Source organism: Erinaceus europaeus, chromosome 10, assembly GCF_950295315.1.
Source record: "Erinaceus europaeus chromosome 10, mEriEur2.1, whole genome shotgun sequence".
NCBI lineage: Eukaryota > Metazoa > Chordata > Mammalia > Eulipotyphla > Erinaceidae > Erinaceus > Erinaceus europaeus.
Genome location: NC_080171.1, coordinates 51,145,460 through 51,172,236, shown reverse-complemented (window position 1 = coordinate 51,172,236; position 26,777 = coordinate 51,145,460). Strand labels below are relative to the sequence as shown.

Here is a 26,777-nt window from a genome sequence, read left to right as displayed (position 1 = left end):
GAGGTAACCACCTTCTCTCTCACTAAAATGTTTAAATTATATTGAAAGTTTTATTAGCTCTGATAGTTCCTTTGCCTCCTTTTCCATATGTGAAAACGAAGAGTTCTGATATTCATATGCTGTCTAAATATCTCCATGGACTCACAATAGAAAACATGTGAAGAAGCTACAATCCTAGAAATAGTATTTTGTAATTTACTTGGTCATAATGTATATGAATACTTATTGAGACATACTGGATAGAGCAAGAGCAATGTATGGGTATAAATTTTATTAGGTCCATAAGTTCAAGTACCCATAGGAAAATGTGTAAATCCCCTAGAGTGCTTCCTGTTCTATATTACCGTTTCATCAAAAACTGTACTTTTTCTCCTTAAAATAGGTTAATTCACTAGAGAGAGAGAGGTTAATTCTCACTTTCTCCTCTACACTGTTCTTTAAAAAGTAAAATTTTAACTGACAGACCTTGAAGTCCTTCAGAGCTATTACTTTCTTTTGGCTAATTTGTAGAAAGACACCATGTGAAAATTGGATTTTTGATCTGATGGAGTGATTCTTAAGTTCTTATGAACCATTTGTAGTCTATCAAGTAAATCCTTCTTAGTTCATGGATTATTGACCCTATGGACCATATTAACTTCTTCGAAGCGGTTATAGCCCATTATGTTGATTCAGCTGACACACATGTGAACCCAGTCTACATGCCCAAGATGGCATTAACACTGTTCTGGAAGACTCTTTTTACCTCCATAATGACTTCTCTTTATTTCTTAATTTCCAAGAGTTAGCTCAGAGTTCCTGAAAGCCATTGCATAAGACTCTGCTTAGTGATATCGGATCTGTCAGCCATCAAATAAGCACGTCCTTGCTATTTTTCTCTATAGGTATTTGTCTTTATCTTTTAAACCAACTCGTCCTTAAAAGAAATATCAAGGATATATATTTTTTAACATATAGGACACATTTGACTCTCAGATGCTTATAAACTTCATAGAAATTTGTAGGATTTCTCTGAATGTAGCCATTTGAATTTGAGAAAATTACCTTTTAGAAGAAATGAGAAGTGTGTTTTTTAAAAATGTATTACCTTAGAGGTTCCACTGCAAAAATTCCTGTGACTCTAGCCAGTGGTAAAATCAAGATGTGCCTTTAGTGATTTATATGAAGCTCTAATGATGCCAGTCCAGTTCTTAGCACAGATCTTGGGGGGACTCTCTGACCTCACATAAATAATGTATAAGGGGACATGTATATCGTTCATCACATCATTATGATTATTTATAAAAGGTATGATTCCTGAGGTGCGATACCTTCTCTTGAACAAGAAACGTTCATTTGTAATCAGGTTTGATTATGATATACAGTTTTCTGTACAATGGAAATTATTAAAATATTTGTTGAGATAGGCTACTAATGGGCAGTCCCAAGACAGGCAGAAGTCAGAAGTCAAATGTTGTATAACAAAGCAAATGTTCTTGAGAATATGCTCTTGCTTCTTGTTTATTTTATTTTTGACATTGATTTATGTTTTTATTTATTATTGGATAGAGAGAGAAATTGAGGAGATGGAGAGAGAGAGAGAGAGAGGGAAGGAGGGAGATAGAGAGAGAGAGAAAGAGAGAGAGAGAAAGAGAGAGAGAGAAAGAGAGAGAGAGAGAGAGAGAGGCTGACTTGCAGCACTGGCACTGCTTCATCACTTACAAAGCTTTCCCCTTGCAGGTGGGGACCAGGATTCAAACCCTGGTCCTTGTGCATTATAACATGTGCTCAATCAGGTGCACCACTACCTGGCTCCTACCTTTCCAAGTTAAACCTTCACCAATACTTGTCTTTGTGTATAATAACCTTCCACTTTTTTCTGTTTTGTTTGAAACTCCTTTCAGAACTGCAAAAATATCAGAGGGAAGGTGGGGGTATAGCATAATGGTTATGCAAAGAGACTTTCATGCCTGAGACTCTCAAGTCCCAGGTTCAATCCCCCACACTGCCATAAGCCAGAGCTGAACAGTGCTCTGGTTAAAAAAAAAAAATCAGAGAGAAGACTTTCCTTCAAAGACAGAATGGAGAAGAGCTTTGCATTACTGTCTGTGGACATTTAAGGACATCCCAGAAGCTCATTTTTGCTGTCTGAAAAATCTACAGTTTTAGGGTTTTTTGAGAATTAAGTACCAGACTACTGAGTGTGAAGTTTTATGCAAGCTTCATAGCACTGTACAAATGTGAAATATTTTTAGCCTCAAGAAGGCTGCCTTAATTGACTGTTTCACCAGATTTGTTGTTTGGAATAATGAATTCTAAAATGCAATAACTTGTCTCCCTTGTTGCTTCATTGGGACACATTCCTTTCAAAAACTTAGAGGGGCAAATTTAGTTAAAAGGTCACCTACCTTAAGCACCCATTTTCTACAAGGATTGATTACAGTGCTTTGGCATTTGAAAAAAATGTTGCTGCCTCCTTTGACAGAGGTTAAACATTTAGAGGGACCCCTTGCTGTCTGGGAAGAAAAGGTATCACCTGCTTAGGATGATTTCTTATATTTGGCATATTTTGGGACACATATTTGTTTACTCTTTTATCTCTCTGGTTGGTCACCAAAGTAGAGAATCTTTCTAGCACTGGAAATGCATCTGAAACATTAGAACTTAAGCTGCATCTTGATTTCTTGCTGAATGAATGTCTCTTTATAAAGTGCTTAAAGGTTTATGAATCTTTTTGCATCTCATTATAAATATCTTCTTTATTAATGTCTTCCCTATCATATTATATTAGTAATTGTTTTCATGAATGTCACGGAGAAATGTAATCACATTACCACCTTTCAAATTACATTAGTGAAAGTGAATAAAATGTCTATCAGTGGAATGCAGAAGTGCTGATTCAACATTAAGGTGAGAGAGATGAGTACTTTAGGTTCTTATATATTCTGGTAAATGTGGACTGAATTTAGTTAAAATACTGTTACTTTTATTATGAATTATGCCCTTATCTTCAATTAGATGATATGTTCATGAAAGAATATTCCCTTTCTAGTTGTCACCACAGCTGCCTAAGTAGGCTGTGAAATTAGTTAGCATATAGACAATAAATGGAAAATGTTAATTGGTGACTGTTAGCTAAGAGAATGAAATGTTTCTGACCAAATTGAAATGCCTTTTCATTTCTTGTCTCTCTAATATTACTAATTGCCTAACAAAATAGCGTATATTACCATAGGCCTAATTTAATTGGGAGGGGAAAAAATAACATAACACACACACTCTCTCTCTCTCTCTCTCTCTCTCTCTCTCTCTCTCTCCAAAGCCTGCATGTGCTTTGATGCCATAGATGCATTGGGTATTTTCCTTATATAATTGGGTATATCCCGCTGTTGATTTTTACTCTGAACTCCTAAATAATTTAAATGGGGTCTTCCTCATGTCAGTTAATAGTAGATTGTGATCTTAAGGTAATGACTACAGACACTCATTGGATCCATGTCTGTAAAAATTTATGTGCATATGTATGTCCCTTTCTCCCTGTTTATATATATACATTTACATATAGTCATAGAAACTTTCACACTCAGAAATATATGGTTTCTCTTCTTTGCTATTTCTCCTTAAACCAAATTCATTTCTTGACTTTCACTGCAATAATTTTTCATCACAGTAAGTTGAATTTTTTTACTGGTGTATATGATAGAATTGACTATTATCAAATTTTAACAGATTCTCTTAAAGAGTTTTTAGTATCTTAGTATTGGTGCATTAATATTATAACTAACAGTTTTCCTATATCCCTTTTGCTGATGGATGTCTTTGATTTTTTTAATTTGGCTTAGTAAGTAGATACCTTATCTTGTCTACGACCTGTGTTCTATCTCTACTAACACATGGGAGTGCCAAGGATAGTAGCAAGTGAACTCCCTGAATGAAAGAGCAGTGTTTGCTGTATCTCTCCTTAACCCTGCACCACCCCCTCAAAAATAATTCATAAAAATCATACAGTATTGGGGGGGGGTAGTGGTGCACAATTAACTGCACATATTACCATGCACAAGGACCTACAGGTTCAAGTCCCTGCTTGCAGGGGGTAGACTTTATGAGCTGAGAAGCAGGTCTGCAGATGGCTATTTCCTCTCTCTCTCTCTCTCTCCCTCTCCCTCTCCCTCTTCCTCTCTCTATTTTTCTCTCTCTTTCTCCCTCCATCTCTCTCTCTCTCTCCCTCTGTCTTCCAACCCTCTCCCACTTTTTGTTTTATTATTCAATAAAATAGGGGGGAAAGGAAGTATTTTAGTGGTACATTTCATATATGAGGCCTTGTGTTTATTTTTGAAATTACATTAAAACTGTCACTTTAAATGAACAGCATGATTTTTAAAAATATTTTCAAAGTAGAAGAGGTTTTCAAGTTTAAGTAGCATTGAAATACTTTTATTAACTTGCCTTTTTTTTTTCCTTTTGTATTTCTTGTTTAGCATTTGTAAGTTGAAGATGTACTGGGCTAAAGACTGGATAGTATAGGCTGAGATAATAGCTCAATATTAAAGCATAGGACTTGTATGCTTGAGGCCTCAGGTTAAGTTCCTGTCATTACTATAACCAATTAATCTTTTTTTTTTCACTTTTTCCCCCTTTTGTTGCCCTTTTTTAAAATTGTTGTTTTTAGTTATTATTGTTGTTGCTATTGATGTCATTGTTATTGGATAGGAGAGAGAGAGAAATGGAGAGAGGAAGGGAAAACAAAGGGGGGAGAGAAAGACACCTGCAGATCTGCTTCACTACCTGTGAAACGACTCCCTTGCAGGTGGGGAGTTGGGGTCTCAAACTGGGATCCTTACGAGGGTCCTTGTACTTGGCGCCATGTGCGCTTAATCTACTGCACTACTGCCCGAACCCCGTGATCTTCTTTTTCTTTCCTTATCTCATAAAACAAATAAATTATTTAAAAAATGAAATTCGGTATTGTGCTATACTCTGTCTCCTGTGGAAATAAAATCTGATGGATTAATGTATTTATCAGCACCATTAGGAAACTAGGTAGTAGAGTGGTTTTTGCTTTACTTCTTTCTAAATAATTGTACTTCATTATAGGTCACATAACATATACTCTATTTATTTAAAGTACATAATGTAATGGACTTTAGTATATTCACAATTATGTGCAACCATTATCACATTTTAGCAATATTTTCATCGTCTTAGGGAAAAAACCCTTTAGGTACTCTTGTAGTGAGAGTTTCATGTGAGAGAAAAGCTACAGCACCACCTCAGTCTATATGGCTTTGGGGATCAGACTAGGGGGCTGCAGGATTACAAGTCCTGTACCATTTCCCCTTCCTATAGGATGTGTAGAACTCTGTTTTTTGGTCAATATACTAATTTGTTCAGCTCACATCTTGTCTTGTTTTGACATCTAAATGCACAACCAGTAAATTACAAATATTCATGTTCAAAAATATTTTACTTTTATCTTGTACAAATGTTGTAGTCAAATGAAATTAAATAGTTCAGTTTATGTTGGTAAATAAAGAATTCAAAATTTTCACAAACTACATAACAGAGGAATAAGAAATATATATATTTTTGTTCAATAAGCATTTTGTCTTAGTTTTTTTTTTTTTTTTTGCCTCCAGGGTTATTGCTGGGGCTCACTGCCTGCACTACAAATACACTGCTCCTGGAGGCCATTTTTTCCTTTTGTTGCCCTTGTTTTTTAATCATTATTGTTGTTAATATTGTTGTCGTTGTTGTTGGATAGGACAGAGAGAAATGGAGAGAGGAGGGGAAGACAGAGAGGGGGAGAGAAAGATAGACACCTGCAGAACTGCTTTACCGCCTGTGAAGTGACTCCCCTGCAGGTAGGGAAGCTGGAGCTGGAACCGGGGTCCTTACGCTCATCCTTGCACCACGTGCGCTTAACCCGCTGTGCTACAGCCCGGCCCCCTGTCTTAGTTCTTTTACAAAATAATATTAAATAGATTTTCCAACTCTTCACCAAAACTCAAGAGTAATTATTTTAGAAGTTATTTATTTTCTATTAGTATTATATATCATCTATTCATGAAAATTGGAGGTAAACTTCTTCCTATATCCTGATACAATCACAATTAATATCTTATGCAGTATTTTAAATGTTTCTGGCAATGCTTAAACTGCTGCCTGAGGTTCTTATGCACTGTATAGTAATGGGGAAATAGATGTGGAAGTCCTGCTAATCTTTATTCATCTTTTGGTCAGAGACATGATGTCTCTCTATTCATAATGCTTGTTAACTGTTACTTTGTAATTACTGCAGTGTATTCTGAGACAATGTTGGAATAATGACCCTTCAGATTGATTATAGATAATGTTACATTTTAGATTATTTATTTTAAGATACAAGTATTTGTATAAATTTAATTTATTTTCCCTTTTGTTGCCCTTGTTTTCTTTTTGTTGTTGTTATAGTTATTGTTGTTATTGATGTTGTCATTGTTAGATAGGTCAGAGAGAAATAGAGAGAGGAGGGGAAGACAGAACAGGTGAGAGAAAGATAGACACCTGCAGACCTGCTACACTGCCTGTGGAGCGTCTCCCCTGCAGGTGGGGACCCAGGGGCTCAAACCCGGATCCTTACGCCGATCCTTGTGCTTTCTGCCACGTGCGCTTAACCTGCTGCGGTACTGCCCAACTCCCAAGATACAAGTATTTGAAAGACAATTTTCTTACACAATTAAAAGCTTCTTTTATTCTTTGATACCATAGGTATCTTTCCCTCTGGGCCTTTTGTGTATGTTCAACAATGGATAATATATACAGAGATGAATTAATAAAAGTTAACTCTAAAATAGATGATATTATATCCTCATGAGGGTTGACCAATCTTACATATTTATGATAATATACATGTGACTTCCAAATTAGAAGCTTCTATTTATTGAGAAATTTGTTTTTGTTAAAAGTATAAGAGGTAAACTTTGCCACTGATCATCATGATAGCAATTCAGTAATGCACCTAAATTGTACCACCTAAGTTTACAGTAGGCACAGATGGGGTAGAATGGATGTTATATCAATGGTGAACTTTTCCTACAATTTAGTTTTAATATAGACTATGTAAACATTTTAAATGACTTCAGTAAAACTTATAATCCAGAATTTTACAACTTGGTTTCCTCCACGTTTGTGAATAAGAAGACGGTAGATTTAAAAGGGACTTTCAGTTATATGTTTGAGATTTGGCCAGGGTTAATGAACCCTTGAAGGGAGTTTTCTGTGAATAGACTTTAATGCTCAACTTACTTAATTGCCATGGTGTGAAAGCAATACCCAGTTGGTAAAGAATATACTTAAGTTTTTGAGTGGTGACCTTTTCCTCAGAGATAAGAAGTATGAAAGTCTCTTGTGATGCAGAGTAGGCACAGGGGACCAAAATTCCCAGTCCATGATGCTCATGTAGGAAACTTCACTGGAGTGTAAGTGCTCTGAACATGTTGAAGGTAGGTTAGGCCAAATTATGTTGATACACATCAAGTTTAGTGTGGTAAATATATATTTTTATTTGTAATTTTTCATTTTACATTGGTTTTATCTGGACATAACCACATCTTAATCTAGGAAGATCTGTAGTAGATTTTTGTTTGTTTTTCTTTTCTTTTTGGTGGAAAGATGAAATTTAGAACTTAAATGAGGTTTACTTCCTTCCTCCCCTGTTTTGTGTTGCTATTTTTCCTAGTTGTCTTATTTTGCCACATGCCATTTTGTGTCACATAATTTGTGTAACTGTATCCAAACAAGTAACAACTAAGTAGAATATTAGCTGAATAGCCTTAAATGTCATAGTTTGTGCTTTTCTGAGAAAAGTCCTTGGATAAGAAAAATGATGCTCAGTTCACAGATACTTGCAGAGTTTAAGCCTTCATTCAATGAGTATAATAAGCTAAAGAGGGTTCAGTTCTAGTAATATTAGAACCTCTTATTTGAGTAGGAATTTGTAGAATACTTTCATGTGCACCCATGTAATGTTTAAATATCCCAAGTGCAACTAAATAGACTGTAATTTAAATGTTTTATACTAACAGTCTATGTGTCTTAAATTTACTTTTGAACATGAGTATTTATAATACACTGGTTTTAATTGTACATATTCTTCCTTTTTTAATAACTAAGGAAAAATAATGATGTAATAATTGAGAAATTTCCTCTATCATTTCAGAAACCTAGTATTAAAGTAGAAATAATAGTCCTTGCCACCATGCCTATTTTAGAGGACTATTGCATAAATAATGTATTATCACATCTTTCAAGTGTTTATTCATCTATTCAAGTCTGAATATTTGTTAATTTCTTTACAAGGTGTTAGGAAAGCATAATACATTGGAAAGTATCATAAGGGAAAATTAATTTAAATATGATCTATGAAACATTCCTTGAGGTTATGTACTGAGCTCTTACTATTACAAGGCACCAGAGCCATGTACATTCCATTAATTAATTAAAGTGTTTTGATACTTTTGTGAATGTCCTTTTATGCCTGAGGAAAGGAGCTCTGTGAATCACCTTATCTCCTTGCCTTTTGAGTGTCTTTATTTCTTTTGGCAGTATACATTGTGAACCAAACAAATGTTTATGCCCTGCCCACATAGAGTTTAGATTCTAGAGGAGAATCCCACAATAAAATAATTATACAAATGTATAAATATACTATATTTATAGACAAATAAATATAGATTAATTATAGTTAGATATAGTAACAACTGTGATGTTAGTTGATGACAGGAAGTTCTGCAGTAAAGCAATAGATTAATAAGGAACTTGTCTTGGTCAGGAGATATGGGCAATTTACTGGGGATAGAAGCAATGTTTGACTTGACATCCGAAAAATGAGCAGAAAATAATAGTACACAGGGTGCGGAGGAAGGATAGGGAGTGAAGGGATGGCTCTGCTTGATGACTACTTTACCAGAATGAGATTATAGCTTTATAGATTATAGATTTTATAGATTATAGTCAGTGGGATAGGGATCTCATACACACCAGGGTCTTATTCCTGTTTCTTTACTACTAAAAAATGTAGGTAGGGCACTTTATTCTATCAGCTTCATATTTGTGAATTAAAGCTATGTGAGTACCAGCCATGTGGTATTTTTTGAGCACTTAGTGTTTATAATGTATTTGGCAGAATATTTGGAAAGTGGCATACACCCAGTAAATCTAGCTATTAATAATAATATCATATCAGTAGTTATATTAATAGTTTAATATATACACACACACATATATATATATATATGCTGAATTATGTATAAGTAAACATACAGTGGGAAAGGGGCCTCATACATGAAAAATTTCACTGCTCCCAGGCCCATTTTCTTACTATTTTTTTTTTGTAGAGAGAATGGATAGGAGGGTAGGGAAAACACCACAATACCAAAACTTCTCCCCCCCAGCATCACAGTGTTCCCATATGGTGTTCTAAACCCAGGGTGTCATGTTTAGTAAGGCATGCACCTTACCAGGTGAACTATCTCTCAGTGCCCTATAGTTATATTATGGATAACATTTGCAGGTGGAGAGTATAACATAGTGGTTATATGAAAAGTAAAAGAATTTCATATCTTGTCCCTCAGGTTCAATCCCTGGCACCCACCATAAGCAAGAACTGAGCAGTGCTCTGGTAAAAGATTTATTTATTAATGAGAGAGAATGAGCAACCAGAGCCTCACTAGGATTTATGCAACACCAGAACTTTAAGCAGATGAGTCCTTACATTCCAACACCTCCCAGGATGTTTTGTAAATTTAAATAGGAAATTCCTCCTTTGGTAGGAAATAATAAAGGGGTGGATGGTGCTTCTCAACTCTAAGGACTCCCTTCTCTTCTTAGGATATCTTCTCTAATCTGCCATCACAAACTCTTACCAAGTTTTGCATATAGGGACTCTGCCACTGAACATAGTACTTGGCTACAAAGTACTGGTTTTTGCATAGTGATGATATTTGGAGCAGTAAGAGGGGATAAAATTGCCAAATTAAAGAATTAAGAGCATGGCCATTGGAAATACCTGTATTTATTTACAGTGGCGGGAGCCTGAAAATTTGCTGCCAGAAAAACTAGCATAGTTGGTCTCTACAGCCCAGAAATGAAATCGAGTCAGCGTCTCAGACTGCATTGAAGGTGGGGAGGACAAGGCGACTAGAAAGAGAGACCAGATGTAATGAGAATATTCCTGTTGGGGTGAACAGTTTAAGAACTCTATGGGCACAGAATCCATATTGCAAAATGAAAATGTAGATGATAGTGAGGAAGTGGAAGGATACTAGATGCATGGCTCTCCCTTTTAAGAAATTCATGATAAAGGTAAGTAGAAAGAATCATTACTTTTCATAAACTGAAAGCTTAAGGAGATATATTATTATTGTTGTTGGGTGAGCTGGGAATACTGATGCTATAAGAGTTGAAGAGTTACAGGGCCGGATCCTGCAGGCACGGAGGTGTTAATAGCCGGAGTGAACCAGACCTGCATGAAGATCTCTGCATATATTTAAGTGAGAACATCTGACTTAACACTGCTCTTTTTGGGGTTTCTCATATCTTCCATTTCATTATCATCTCAGAACACATAGAAGTGAATGAGAAGCATTCACGCATAGGTTATATGAAGGAAGAAATTGATGCACTCATAAATAAGAAAGCTAGTTTCACTTCTACACTTCCCAACTTTCTCTTTGTAAAGTATAGACATGTCTAGGCTTAACTGACTTTGATAGATTTATGAGTGATCACAGTGACTCTGTTCTGTGGTGAGTAAATAGTATGTCAAAGCTCTATGCTGTTTCAAAAATGTTATTTAGAATAAAACTTTTTTGAAGCCGCAATAGTTTCTTTCTCAAAATATTTATTTAGACCATATTGTTTAAATATATGTAATTCCCTTAAGGAACAATTGTAGTCTATATAAATCCAAATTTAAAGAAATAAGCCTTCTGGAATTCATAGAAATACAAAATTGATATTCCAATGCATAAGTGTTTATATGCAAAAAGAGTTTAGGTGTTCCAATGTTTGTATATTTAGGTACAAAAAGTGAAGAATTCATACAAAAGAATGATGATCTGAAAAGTTGAATTCCCAAATGTGACATATCTTTAGAGTTATTTAGAAAGAGAAGCTATTTGAATCATAAACTAGTTCAGAGTAAGTGAATGAATGGTTCAACATACTGTAAAAAATTATTCTACATAAAAACAAAGTATATATAGTTTCTTAATTTTTTCTGGTCCTCAATATAGCTATAATTACATTTAATGAAAATATGCTTTAACATAATTTATAACTAAGCAGTTGCTTAAAAGATTATCAAATTAGTTATTTTAAATGTTTTCTCTACTGTAATTAACATGTTGCTTTAGATATTGTTTTATTGGTCATCCCTTGGTAACACAAAATTTTGTAAAATCACAGTTAAGATTATAGAATATTTTGTTATTAATGTGGCTGCTGTACCTAAATTTGTAACAGAATAATTGATAAAGTGTGAACTATCTGCAAAACTAGTTTTTTTTTCTGATTATAATATAGTCAAGTTAGTTCATTCTCTAATGGACATATTATTTAAAGAAGTTATTTCAGACCTGAGGTGTTCTGATACATTATTCAGTTAATAACTAAATTATTAAAATTAAGTTATTTTGGGAGCCATCTTCCCTCTTATAACTCAAAACTGTATATATTATTCTCCTTTTGGTGTGCTTTTTTTTCTATTTTCATGAATTGCATATAGAAAAGTTTTACAATTAAATCACATGTAATTGAATTATCCTCATTGCAAGAGGCACCTTGAAATATTAGGTTATAAAACAGAGTATTCTCCTTGTGGCAATATAGGAACAAATGAAAACATAGGTGAACTGGAATGGCAAGGCAGATAACGTATAAAAGGTACCTGCATTGTTTTGATGCTATGGTGTTTTCCCTCTCTCTGTTCTCCCTCTCTCTCAAAAAGTCAACTAGGTGCTGCAAATCTCCAACAATGACACACACACACACAAAAAAGACAAAACAAAATAGAGGTATATTATGAAAGATTTCAGTGAGAACACCAGCATAAAAACCCAAATAAAGACCTATGGATTTGATGTTCATTAGTGTAGGGGTTAAAAAAAAAAGGCATTTAGTCTTACCTCATTGTAAGTGAAATTTGATTCAGCGATGTTAGCAATATTTAAAATACTATCTTTAATATAACCATTCATATAAAAATTCAGGTAATTCCTGAATATGAGTATCTGGATTTATGCAGTTGAGAGTAGCTTTCAGCAGTGGAACTTCAGGTCACCCCATACCTTTACTCCTTCCCACCCTCAGAAAATCAGTAATTACTGATTGCATCTCAATCTAGAGAGATATCCTTTCCTGGCAGTTTAGGAAGTTACAATGGATTGCTAATCTATGAATCATCAGACTAAATCCCTTATGTCTTCAGAATTTCCATGCAAATTATAATTAAATGCCTGAGATAAGTTTATTCACTTAACTTTACTAATAAAGGAGCACAGGTCAGTTTTAACATAATTTTAAGCTTATTTTTTTATACATAAGAAGTTACACTTTATGTTAATTTTCTGTAGGTTCATGTTATAATATAGACTGATTTCTTTTAAGAGTTTATAAAAAAAAAGAGTTTATAAAAAGTGAAATATTTTAAGTGTCTTTTTTTTTTATAGCTTTTGAGGTGGATTGTTCCAGAAACAAAAGTGTTCATATAAATGGCATTTCATATTCTACATTTCATCTTAAAACTAATTTAAACTTATTTTGTTGCAGCACCATTAAAATTTATTTGCATTTTTCAAAAAACAAATGAAAGTGTAATTAATATATCAAAGGGAGACAAAAATTGATAATATCAGAAATGTGGTATGTCTTGGGAGAATGAGCTTGTCTTTCAAAATGTATCTGAAAATTAACTAAAAAGCATAAATGAAGCTCTGTAGAAGAGAAATAATAATACGTGTAGGTCATATTTTACTTTCACAGACATTCACTCACATTGTTGTATTAGACTATACTTTCTGCTTTCATGTTAACTGAATAGACTTACATTGATATGTAGTTAGCAGCAATATTGTTTTCATTTTTGAATCCCTAGTGATACAAATTCAGTATCATGAACAATATGTAGTTTGTTATTCTAGTTCTATTCAGTATATGTTGAGTACTTTAAAGATTATGTATGAATGACATGAAGCATTCTATTAGTGACTAAATTTTGTTTTCTTATATTTTTTGGTTAAGAGATTCTTTTTAAAACTCTCCAGGAACTTTAGTATAAAGTGTATGGTTATTAGTCATTAACTTGGTGAAAAATCATAGTACGTTTAACATATGCTGATCCCTTTTTTTTTTTTCTTCCTTATTTTTCAGGCCATCCGTTGCACACTGGTAAACTGCACGTGTGAATGTTTTCAACCAGGGAAGATTAACTTGAGGACTTGTGATCAGTGTAAACATGGCTGGGTGGCACATGGTGAGGAAAATCTGGACTTTTCTTCCAATTCTTGTTATACTTTTTTGTTTGTTTGCTTGCTTTTTTTTGTGAGTGTACCTATTTTTTAAGGATCACTGACCTGGAGAAAAGAAGGGTCAACTATGCTCTAAATGTTGTTTGCATTCAGCCTGCACCTCTCAAATAGTGTATTCTCTGCTCTAAGAAGTAAGGTTAGCAGTAAGCTGCTCTCAGCAGAAGGATCATATGTTTATAAAAAGTTGGGCTGTGGTCTTCTGACTGAACATAGTAGCAGCCAGAAGACCAGCAAGCCACAGACAGGCCTAATGGAAACTCAAACATACCACACTTGACCTTTCAGGGACTGGACCTCAGAGGGAGACTGACAAATCCTCTTTGCTTGAGGAGAACTCCTCAATGACTGCTTTCCCTTGTCATATACTTTAGAGGCTGAATTTATCCTCCCAGATGTTAAATTCTGCATGTGACAAGGTGGGTGAGAGAGTGAACAGGAATGTTATTTGGCTAGTGTCTGAAAAAATAATCTGTAAATGCCCCCTTTCAGTGTGCGCGGGATTGAACGGGTAGCTGGTGTTGGTGGAGTGTAGAGGGCTCCTTCTAAAGATGTTAGGAAGTGTTGAGGCTCTTTGCCAGATGTGCAGAGCTGTTTCATCAATGTGTCTTGATTCCACATTTAACATGTTCTTATTATGTGGTTTATGTAGGCAAAAAGGCACTTGCAATTTAACAAAGTCATTCTCTTTACTCCTTAGAATGCAGAATTTAAAAAGATATGTGATACTTGTAGCAGAAATTCTGGTTTGAGGCTTTTTGACAGCCTGGGGTATTGGCTGTTAAGTAGGCAAATTCTTCATTCTCAAACAATGCCAAATATCTAGTGGGGTTATACTTTTATAAGTGCCACCTTGTTCTGGCATGATCTGAGGTAGCAACACAATGCCATACCTTCAGATGTTTCTACTTTATCGTGTACCTTGCTTGTTTAGGCATGTGTGTTGGCAATGTGCGGACATTTCAACCATGTTTCTCTGAGAGAAGAGATGTAGTACTATGGGGAAGTATAGGCTGAATGGAGTGTTCTTGGCAGAAATACCTACAGTCCTTTCTCCCCCCCTCCGGGGGGGTGGGGGTGGAGATGTTATTAACTGGGCCATTAACTATGTCAAAATCTGTAATAACATGCAGACCAGTTTTAGGCAACAGGTGATATTCTTTTGCTTTGTTAGTCTATAACTGTTTTCAATGATAACCTTTTTTTTTCTGTATTCTATGACTGCCATGATGAAATACTGGAAGACTTAAACATTAGAAATGTATTATTATTTAACAGCTGTGAGGGTTAGAAATCTACAAGCTGGGTATTGTCAGGGTTGATTTCATTTTGAGGACTCTTTCCTTAGCTTGTAGAGGGATACCTTCTCTGTATCCTCATAGGGTCTCTTCTCTATGGATGCATTTCCTGTGTCCCAGTTTCCCTTTTCATATAAGAACACCAGTCAGGTTGGATTAGGAAAAACCCTTATGACCTCATTTTAACTTAATTCCCTCTGTAACAGCCTTGTCTCTAGGGATAGTCATAAAAGTACTGTGCATCCAGATTTAAATATGAGTTTGGAAGAAATTATTGTTCAACTCATACCACTTCTTAAATATGCTTCTGTTCCTAAAACAAACAAACAAAAAGCATTTGCTTTGCTAGGTCTCAAGTTCATCAGGAATTATTGAGACAGTGTGGAATCAAATTCCAGCTCTACAGTTTTGATGGCAAACAGTTCAACATCTCTATCTCATTTTTTTCTCACCTGTAATAAAGAATTAATAATGCCTACATTGCAGAATTCGAATGAGGATTAAAATTACATGAATAGGAAGTCTTTAACATAAGTACCATGGGGCCTGCGGATAGCTAACTGGGTCCTTGTGCATTGGAACATGTGCACTCAACCAGGTACTCCACCACCCGCCCCCCCCCTTCACTCTCTAAACAAAGAATAGTAAGGTTGACCCAGGTATGTCTCTCAATGCAGATATCATGCATAAGCAAAGCCCTGGGTTCATATCCCAGCCCTGCATTTATGAAAATCAGTGTTTACTAAATATAACAAACTGGAAAATGGATGGGCAGTAAGGGAGTTGGAAATCATTAAACAAGGGACTGCTCAACTATTCACTCTCTTATTTATTTATTTATTTATTTATTTATTTATTTATTTTCCCTTTTGTTGCCCTTGTTTAACATTGTTGTGGTTATTAATGTTGTTGTTGGATAGGACAGAGAGAAATGGAGAGAGGAGGGGGAAACAGAGAGGAGGAGAGAAAGACAGACACCTGCAGACCTACTTCACCGCTTGTGAAGCGACTCCCCTGCAGGTGGGGAGCCGGGGGCTCGAACTGGGATCCTTACGCAGGTCCTGGCCATTTGCGCCACGTGCGCTTAACCCGCTGCGCCACCGCCCAACTCCCTATTCACTTTATTCTTTTCCAAAACTATCTTATGTTACCATCATTTAAGCTAGTCTTGGGAATATAAAAGCTTACTGTGTTGTTTTGTTTTTATCTAGCCAACTTCCACGTGCATATTACATTAGTAGTGTAATGAGAGGAACAAAGCAATATTTCCTCCTTCTTGAACAAGATAATTTATTTCTGTCCGGTGGTTATTTCTATGACATTCTGAAGGATGTGATTTTCACCAAACTTGAACAAGGAAATTCTGTTACACCAGACTATGCTTTTTCTGCTGTGTCATCAGACAGTCTGTGTTTCTGGGATATTCATTTTGGAACTCTTCAGATTTAAGTTTTCCTAACCACCATCATTATCACCTTGACTCCGCTCCCACCCACCCCCCACACACACAGACAACAAAAGTGATGGCATACTCAAAGCCTATACACACAAACATACAAGCCCCATCTTCCTTCATTTGTTAGGACAGATAGATATAATAATGAGGACTTCTTGCCTTTGAGTTGGCAGTGGGATGCGAGCACCTACTCCATTTGCCATCAGCATTCCAATTAATCGCTTTATTCTGTCCCCCATGCAAGGAACACCAAAAGTGATTTCTCTAGTTATTTCTACTCAGAGGTGGAGAACAACGTTTTTCTTGGCTGCCTTAATACACAGTCACCTAATATGTACTCTAAAGAGGAAATGACTTGATTATTTTTAATCAGTAACTTGTTTTTTTATTGAGGACAAGTTGTTTTACAAGACTTTTTCCACAATGTTTCAGTTTCACGTATCCTCTAAATATGTGCGGATATAACTAGCCCAGCACCAAAGTGCCACCTGCCTCCATCTTAGGACACTGAGGCCCCCACCTCCCTCTTAAGCCACTTCTTGCTCTTTCATTAGTATCCTCAGTCTGATTAAATAAAAACACAAGTTTATTTATGTTTAAGCAGTATGTTTTTTTCTTTTCTTTCTTTCTTTTTCTTTCTGAAAGCAAGTGAATGAACAAAAAAGACTGTTGGATGGAGAAATAATAAGGGTATTGAGATACATCTTAGAATTCTTTCACGAATTAAGCATACTTAAGCATACTCCACGTGTTACTGTGTGTGTTTAATTTTTTAAGTATGCTGGTATAATATAAAAATGCACAAATCAGTGAACTAAAAATAATTTTTAGAAATCTGTTGGCTTCTCTTGAGTAAATATCTTGCCTTTAATACATAATCTCCCTTTTTATAAGGTGTTGGATTTCATAGTTACATACCATTCTGTCACATTAATTCTCTCATATTGATTCCATTGAGTTACTGATTGGCTCTTAAACCTGCTTGTATTTTTATACGTTAGCTGCATTAGGAAAATCTTCAAAAAATGGTTAGTATTTGCATGCATGAGGCCCAAGGTACAATCCCAGACAAAGCATATGCCAGAACTGTGCTCTGATCATTTTCCCATAAAATAGGTAAAATCTTGAAAAAAAAAAAAAAGAAAAAAAGTAGGAATTAATAAATAGTTCATCATTAGTAACAACTGAATTTCGATACTACTAATAAGTCTGTGGTGCTATTCACAAATTATTTCCTTGAAACCTTTAGCAACATTGAGTTAAAGGTATGGAAGCAGCTTTAATATTTATTTTTTTTTATTATGGTTATTATAATTTTTTTTATTGCCACCTGGGTCATTGCTGGGTCTCATTCCTGGCACTACAATTCCACCGTTCCTGGAGGCTATATTTTCCTTTCTTTTTTTTTCATAATAATTTTTATTAGATAGGACAGAGAGAAATTGAGAGAGGAAGGGGAGGGAGAGAGAGAGAAAAGTAAACACCTGAAGATCTGCTTCACCAATTACCGAAACCTTCACTGATGCAGGTGAGAGGGTTTGAACCCAAATCCTTACACAGAGTAATATGTAATGTATGGTCCCTAACTAGTCAACTGTTTCCTCTCTTCTTCCTCCACAAATACATTTTTGTCACTTCAGTGATAGAAAGTAGGTCTTTATTAAAACAAACTTTCTTTTAAAGATATTTGAGGTCTGTAGCTCAACTGAATAGTGTTCCTGCTTTGTCACGTGCCTGGTCCCCACCACAGTGGAGGGATATTCATATTGTGGTGTCATTTCCTGTTTTCCATCTTCTCTCTGTCTCTGTCACTCTGTCAAGTCAGCCTGAGAGGTAAAGTTCTGCTGATGAAAAAATAATAATAATAAAAAATTAAAAGTTGGGTATAATGTCTTCCACAACATAATAACTTAATAGGCCAGATATAACCCAGAATTTTAAATTTTTTCATACTTTTTTAAGTTGTTAGGTAAAGCACTCCAGTGGTCTGCACTTAGGTCAGTTAACAACTCTAATTGTTTCTTCCATACAACTTAACATGACCAGTGAGTCCTTAAAAAGATTTTTTTCTCCTAGAAGTTTTAATCATTCTCAGTACAAAAGTGTCAAAATATTAGTATAAGAAAAATTGTGTAATATATGTTTACATTGGTAGAAGTTAAACTTTGTTTCATTTTTTGCTCTTCTAGACATAAAAAGCAGTAATCATACCATTTACAAAATTGAAGCACCAGCCAAAGACTTTGCATAGTCATAAAAATTTCCAAGTATAACTAATATATAGCCACTGACATATTAAGGGTGAGTGAGGAAGGGTGGGGAGAGTCTTCCCTGTTCACTTTTCTTGCATTACCTTAGTTTCTAATGTGAAATATTATAGTAGGAATCTGCTGCCTTTGTGAAAAGCAGGAGCCTTTGATACAAAGGTTGAGTATTGTTGCACTGAACCATTTTCATTATTTACAAATTAATTTAATGTCCATAGTCTAGAAGACTTTCTTCCTAAATTTTTAATTTATCATAAACTTTTCTAAAAAAAATTTTAAAACTACACACACACATTCTTTTTTTTTTTTTTAATGCCACCAGGTATTACTGGATCTCAGTGCCTAACCGGCAAATCCACTGCTCTAGGTGCACTTTTCTTTCTTCCTCCCTTCTTGCCTGCCTGCCAGCTTTCTTTGCCTCCCTCCCACCCTCCCTCCCTCCCTCTCTCTCTCCCTCCCTCCCTCTCTCTCTCCCTCCCTTCCTTCCTGCCTGCCTGCCTACCTGCCTGCCTGCCTGCCTGCCTGCCTGCCTTTTCCCCTTTTTTTTTTTTCTAGAGACAGAACTGGGAAGGTGACTAGATAAAATGAGAGAAAGAGAGACATCTGCAGCATAGCTTCACTGCTAGTAAAGTTCCCCTCCCCCGCAGGTGGGGATGAGAGGCTTGAACACTGGTGATTGTGCAGAGTTTGGTATGTCCTCTACCTAGTCCACCACTACTCAACCCTAACAATACTGTCTTTTTTTTTTTTTTCTTTCTTTCCATGCTGGAGTATATCTGACTAAAAAGGGAGTCACATTTCAGTATGGTTATTAATTTGGAATATTCTTACTTTGCTAGATCAATAACTTTGTAAAGACTTAGTTGATTATTTAACTCATTTCCTAAAGAGTGGGATAGGAACCCGGCCATGACTTTGGCATGTATGGAGCCGGGCATTGAGCCTGGCACCTCAGGTATGCAAGACTTATGCTCTATTAAATCGGCATTTCCCTGACTGTTAGATCAGTGACTTTACTTGTGATAAAGCCCACTAGTTAACATTTCCTTTAAAAAGTGTATATTTTTGGCATATTTAGTAATCATTATGTTTAGAGCATAAGACTTCATAAATAAAGTGATATACATGGATTAATGGACTCCACAGTAAATTTATTGGTACAGATTATTCTCATTGTGGAATGCATCGGACTTAGAACCAAAAGGATACCCCATATACAACAAAATGTACTAATATTAAAATTTTTATTTATTTCCAAGCAATATGAATCAACACTAATGTTATTTCCTATGGAAGAGTTAGACATGTGAGAATGCTTGTTGAATCAGAATTCTTGAGATTCTTTTTTTTAATGCTCTATAATTAGTAATTAAAGGAAAATACAGTCCTGCATCACTAGTTTATTTATTTACTTGTCAAATCAACACTTGCTTCCTAGTATCCAAACTATTTAGATATTTGAAAAAAATGAATATTTTGACTTGCATTTTCGGAACCAATAGTGGCTAGACATTTACTAAAAATAAATCATATTTAAAATACTGTGCCTGATATCTTTTTCTTTGTTTTCTGTCTCAAGAAATGATGAGTAGTATAAAATTAACTTAAATCACATACTATCCAAATTTATCATTTAATGTACCATAAGACTTAATATTCAGTGGTCTGGGAGGTGGCACAGTGGCTAAGGCACTAGACTTTTAAGCATGAGGTCCCTAGTTCAATCCCTGGCAGCATGTGCGCCAGAGTGATGGCTGGTTCTTTCTCTCCTCCTATCTTTCTCATGAATAAATAAATAAATTCTTTAAAAAATTGTTTTAAAAAGAATTAATATTCATATAATCCATAAATTTCAAACATTATTTTGAAATTCACTGGAAGTAATTGTTCTTAGCATCTTTGAATCTGAATTCCCAGCTCTTTACTTGACAATGTTGTATTAAATCATATATATATATTTTTTTAGAATCCCTCATCCAAATAGGAAATCTATGCCATGCCACTGAATTTGAATTTCAGGTAAACAGTTAAAAAAAAAAGTATCAGGCATTAGAGAACTTCAAGTGTGTGTGTGTGTGTCTCTCTCTATCTCTTTGTGTGTGTGTGTGTGTGTGCCTGCGAGCGCGTGTACATACATTTCTTTCAGTATAAGCAGGTACCATGAAAATGTAGTTGAATGCCCTATATTTGCTAGATCTGAGAAGTATTCTGGAAAAAAAAAATGAAGAGGAATAAAATAAATGAATAAATAAGGAGGCGGAGGTAGGTAGCATAATGCTTATGCAAAGAGACTCATGCCTGAAGCTCTGAAGTCCCAGATTCAGTCTCCTGCATTGCCATAAACCAGAGCTGGTAAGTGCTCTAGTAACAAAAACAAAAAACAAAAAACAAAAACAAACAAACAAAAGGCACGAAGGGATAGAGGTTCTGAAGCATTTGTTTCTGTTTTTAAATTCCTTGATTTTGTTTGCAACATGGTGCTTTATAAGTATTTTAAGCAGGGTAGATCAAAACGAGAAACTTCATTTTAGCCTATGAAAGGTCACACATCTCTATTGTTTGTCCCAGTCTCTGTTCTTACTAATTGTTTAAACATGTGTGACAGTAGTTTGTCCCCAGCTAGTAGCTCAGCAATATTCTCCCTGACTTGAGTCCAAATGCCAATGTAATTAAAGTAGTAATAAGCTTTTCACTAAGTGGCATTCTATGTGTATGCATGTATATACATACTTCAGGCTTTATGGGGGCAAAGTAAGAACTAGATCCTTTGGGAAGATAGATATAGGTGGTTATACTTCTAGGGTCTTGCTTAGAAAGACATGGGTAGAAACATCACAGTTCTTTTCCCTGGATGTACTGGCTTGAAAAAGGTGGGAGCTAATGTTTTTTAGTAGACTCTGGTACTGAAAACTTGCACCTAGTTCCAAAATTCATAGCATCTGAAAATTAACTCTTAATTGCATTTTAGCTTTGGTAAAGCACCTGGGTTCTGGCCTCTCAGACAAAATCCTTGAACAGTTCTCCATTTATTTTTATTTTAGAGAACAAAAACAAGGCCATTTTCCTCCCTGGGACAGGAGTCATCCTTGCCTGACCTAAGGGCATGTTGTCCTCTTCTACTTCTCTCCTTTACTCCCTGATCACTGCTGATAGCTTTAAAGGGAGGACACCCTCAGAAATGCAAAGGTTTGGTGCTTGATTAATGGCATTTACTTTAACCTTATTGTGTCCCTGAGCTGCAGATTTAGATTTGTTTCTCAGACTGCCCACCTTTGAGACGGTGTTTTGAACTTCCTATTTTTTTTTAAATAGTTGCACAACAGTACCTCCCATCAAAGTCCTGGGCTTTCTGCCTGTTATTTGTGTTCTCTCTCTCTCTCTCTCTCTCTCTCTCTCTCGCGTGCGTGTGTTTCTTAGCTCCATTGAATTCAAATCAAATACAGAATATTTCTGTGTGGTCTAATCCTGATGTGTAAAATCCATCCTAAGGAGTTTCTAGGGTGTGTCCTGAGAGTTAACTAGAACTAGAGTCTCAGGGTATGAAGAATTTTCTGATATACAAATGGGAAGCAATACAGAAAAAGTACGCAATAATACAGCTCTGGTTATTTTCACATCCTAACTCTGTCACCTACTATCAGTGGAAACTTACCAAGTTACTTAACCTGTTTCCTGAAAAAATGTGAATGATGATAATGATAGCACCTCCTTCATAAAATTATTTTTAGTATTAAAAAGATGATGCTATGGGCTGGGCTGTAGTGCAGCGGGCTAAGCGCACATGGTGCAAAGTGCAAGGACCAGCGTAAGGATCCTGGTTGTAGCCCCCAGCTCCTCACCTGCAGGGGGGTTGCTTCACGACTGGTGAAGCAGGTCTACAGGTGTCTTATCTTTCTCTCCCCCTCTCTGTCTTCCCCTCCTCTCTCTGTCCAACAACGACGTCAATAATAACAATAATAATAACTACAACAATGATAAAACAACAAGAGCAGCAATAGGAAAAAAATAGCCTCCAGGAGCAGTGGATTCATGGTACAGGCACCGAGCCCCTGGAGCAATAACCCTGGAGGCAAAAAAAAAAAAAGATAATGCTGTTAATAAGTATTGTTATTACTGAACTCTTAAAAAAGTAAACCTACACTGAAAACAGGACAGGCATGTGTTGGCATTAATTTAATGGCTGAATGTTGGATATGGCCAAAGCAGTGGCCAAAGACCATCTGAGTCTTTTTTTTTTTTTGTATTTATTTATTTACTTATTCCCTTTTGTTGCCCTTGTTGTTCTATTGTTGTAGTTATTATTATTGTTGTCATCATTGTTGGATAGGACAGAGAGAAATGGAGAGAGGAGGGGAAGACAGAGAGGGGGAGAGAAAGACAGACACATGCAGACCTGCTTCACTGTCTGTGAAGCAACTCTCCTGCAGGTGGGGAGCCAGGGGCTTGAACGGGGATCCTTACACCCGTACACCGGTCCTTGTGCATTGTGCCACCTGCACTTAACCCGCTGCGCTACCGCTCAACAACCCCATCTGAGTCTTTTTAAGCTCCAATTCTTCTCTAGTTTTCCAGAGTTTCTAGTTTCCTAGTTTTTTATGTGACTCTGGGAAATGAACTCTGCCATGTATGGTCACTATACCACTAAGTAGTCACCTAGACTAATTTTTATCAAACTTTATCAAACTGTTATCTTATTGTGAATATCCACTCTACCATCCATGGAGCTTCTACAGTGCTGGTCACTCCCAGAGTCATGAACAAATTTGGTGCTCTCTACTGGGTGGCTGTCTCCTAGCCTCAGTACCGAATCTTCTATCTGTAAATTCAGATAATAATAAGAAGGCACCACTGGGAGTCGGGCGGTAGCACAGTGGGTTAAGCACACATGGTGCAAAGCACAAGCTTAAGGATCCCGGTTCCAGCCCTGGCTCCCCACCTGCAGGGGAGTCGCTTCACAGGGAGTGAAGCAGGTCTGCAGGTGTCTATCTTTCTCTGCCCTTCTCTGTCTTCCCCTTCCTCTCTCCATTTCTCTCCTATCCAGCAGCGATGACATCGATAACAACAACAATAAAACAACAAGGGCAACAAAAGGGAATAAATAAATATTTTTTAAAAAGAAGGCACCACTATATGACAGTCAAGTATTGAGAATGATTCAGATAAAAGCATACATAACAATCATACCTAGATCCTCAGTTAAGGGGCAGATGTGGAAGGTAATGATGTGAGGTTTTTGTTTTTCTTTTTTTTTTTCTAGGAATGATTCGCTTCTTTGCCCAAATATGAATGTTTAGGTCATCAGTTCTTTTCGATTGTGACACAAAGTGTTGCTTATATGAACTTGTTTTTAGCAGCAAATGCAGTATAGTTCTAAACTTTCCATTTCCCCCTAAAATATCGGGCAAACTTTCATTTGAACAGAAGTTGGAAAAACTACCCCAAAACTCATACTTGGAGACATGCAGATAGTTTGAAATGAACTATAGCAACACTTGGATGCTGAAAATTAAAAGACAAAAAAAGTAGTTGAGTTTTTGACAGTTCAGGCTGCTTTTGCCCATTTTCACACCTGTATTCCTTGCATTGAAGTGTTTTGATGAGCTAACCACTTTATCATTTTATTGCACTTTACTACATCATAAATTTTTATATCTTGCTAACGATCCTACAAGAAGCTTAATTGTTTATAGGATCATCTTAATTAACTGGAGTTCACTAGGTTAAGCAGAACACAAATTGAAGAGGTTATAAATGAAACACACTCAACTCTTCTCATCTTATTCAGGAAGCACTGTCTCAATAACGAAGAATTCTGATGGCTCCTAAGAAACAGTATAACTGCAATATTATGTGGAGTCTCTCCTATTGTCCTTTCTCTGTTTTGTCACGAAGGATGACTTCTTCCAACATGGGCATACACCACCCTGTTTATATTTGAAATGTGTAGTCTTGGATGAAATAAACAAGGTGTTTTGAAAGAGTTCTGACTTTCTGGGAGGTATACAATGTGCCCCAGTTCTTATCAGGGTTTGCCTTCTAAGAGGGTAGATATCTATAATTTTTCAAAAGCCCCTTGGATTGATTTACTATTAGTTAGTAATCATATAGCCAAAGCATTATACAGAAAGTTAGTCATAGTTGGATAGTCCCATAACCATTGTATGTTAAGGGGTCCAGTTATGAGGTCCTTTTCTCTTTGAAACCCAAGAAAATCACTGCTTTGTGTTGCTAGATGCCTCATCTTGCTCTGTGGTCAGATGGTCAGATGGTCAGGTGATACTATAGATCTAAGTGCAAATTCATCTGACTGAAAAGATGGTCTTACTGGTCCTTAATTCAACTGACCACAGAATGTAGAGATAGTTCTTGACCTGCTTGTCTAGTAAGGAGACCATCATTGTGAATTTGAACACTTGAAATGTGGTTAGTCCAGATTGAATTGACTTGTAAATATGAAGTATATACAGGATTTTGGATATGTAACCCAAAAATAGAAATAAAATGTCTCATAAAGGATTTTTCTGGGGCCAGCCTGTGGCACACCTGGTGAAAAGTACACATTGCAGTGTGCAAGGACGTGGGTTCAAGCCCGTGATCCCCATCTGCAGGGATAAAGCTTCACAAGTGTTGAAGCAGGGCTGCAGGTGTCTCTCTGTCTCTTTCCTTCCACCTCCCCCTCCCTTCTCAGTTTCTCTGTCTCTTACCAAATAAATTTTTTTAAAAAGATGGAAATAGCTAAGATTTTTTTCTTCTAGGACCAGGAGATTGCTCACCTGGCAAAGCACACATCTGCCATACGCAAGGATCTCAATTCCAACCCCTCACACAACATGACAGTACCTGTGCATCAGGTGTTAGCGCATGTTTTTTTTTTCTCCCTCTCCCTGTATCTTAAATTAAAAGACAAAAAGACTCTCTCAGGAGTCATAGAGTGGGGCAGTAAAGAAGCCCAAGTGAGCCTCCAACCCTAGGAGTTCTTGTATTGTCTGAATGCCAATATATTTTTGATATCGTGGGTTAAATATGCTTTAAGCAATTAGTTGCTTTTAATTTTATTGCAACCGGGATTATCACTGGGGTCCAATGCCTACACAGTGAACCTACCACTTCAGCTGACCATTTTCCTCCTTTTTCATTTTTTAAATTAATTATCTTGTTTAATAATACAGAGAGAAATTGACAAGGAAGGGAACTAGAGAAGGACAGAGAAACAGAGATGCTGGCAGCACTGACTCACTGCTCTTAATTATCACCCTCCTCCACCCCCCACAGGAGGGGAATGAGAACTTGTGAATGTGTGTTCTATTGGTTTCATCCGTTTACCCACAAACATTTTGTTTCTTTTTCACTTTCTACCTTTTTTCCTTTTTTCCTGCTGGCTCCAGGGCTTTGTTATGAGCACAATATTCCCACTCCTGGTTGAATTTTTCATTGAGAGAATCGTAAACGTAGGGAGAGCCAGCACAGTACCCCTGGTGTGGTAATGCATTTATGTGGTGCTGGACTCTGGCCTGGGTGTGTGCATGACAAGGCACATGCCCTATCCAGTGAGATATCTATTTGGCTTTTTTTTCCCTATATATTTTAAGTAAGAATAGAAATATGTTAACTATGTCTCAAAACTTTCATTTACCCTTATTGCTTGCACTACTGATCATGCCTCATCATTTTTTTGGTCAGCAGGGAAGAGAGAGATCCTTAACCCTCAGAAGCTACAAAGTGTTTCCTTCTTTTTAAAATTTTTTTTTATAATTTTTAAAAATAGTTTTATTTATTTATTCCTTTTGCTGCACTTGTTGTTTTATTGTTGATGACGTCATTGTTGTATAGGACAGAGAATGGAGAGAGGAGAGGAAGACAGAGAGGGGGAGAGAAAGATAGAAACATGCAGACCTGCTTCACCGCCTGTGAAGCAACTCCCCTGCAGGTGGGGAGCCGGGACTTGAACCGGGATCCTTATGCCGGTCCTTGCACTTAGCACCACCTGTGCTTAACCCGCTGCGCTACTGCCCAACTCCCACGTATTTCCTTCTACTTCGTGGAGCCTCCCAGAAAAGTTTCTGTGCAAGAGATATAAATTTAGTAGCTTGAGAACTCAGGAAGGCACCTTCGTGTGTTAATACCTATTGCACCGTCTCCCATCTTGGAAGCACACACAACTGAGGTTTATGGAAATTCTCCAGTGTATCTAAAAGTCTCTGATTCCTAAGTCCCT

The 26,777-nt window shown here is 36.4% G+C and overlaps 1 protein-coding gene across 3 annotated transcripts in view; it reads left to right on the top strand.

The window, feature by feature from the left end:
• The window catches only part of BNC2 (basonuclin zinc finger protein 2), a 340,444-nt gene that overhangs the window by 136,051 nt on the left and 177,616 nt on the right, over window positions 1-26,777 (top strand). For 2 of the 3 annotated variants that reach the window (XM_060199604.1, XM_060199606.1), the window contains exon 3: window positions 13,387-13,489. In XM_060199604.1, the coding sequence (XP_060055587.1) occupies window positions 13,387-13,489 (103 nt within the window). Of the gene's footprint in view, window positions 1-10,040; window positions 10,321-13,386; window positions 13,490-26,777 lie in introns of those variants that run through there. The other variant, XM_060199605.1, reaches the window with a different exon arrangement.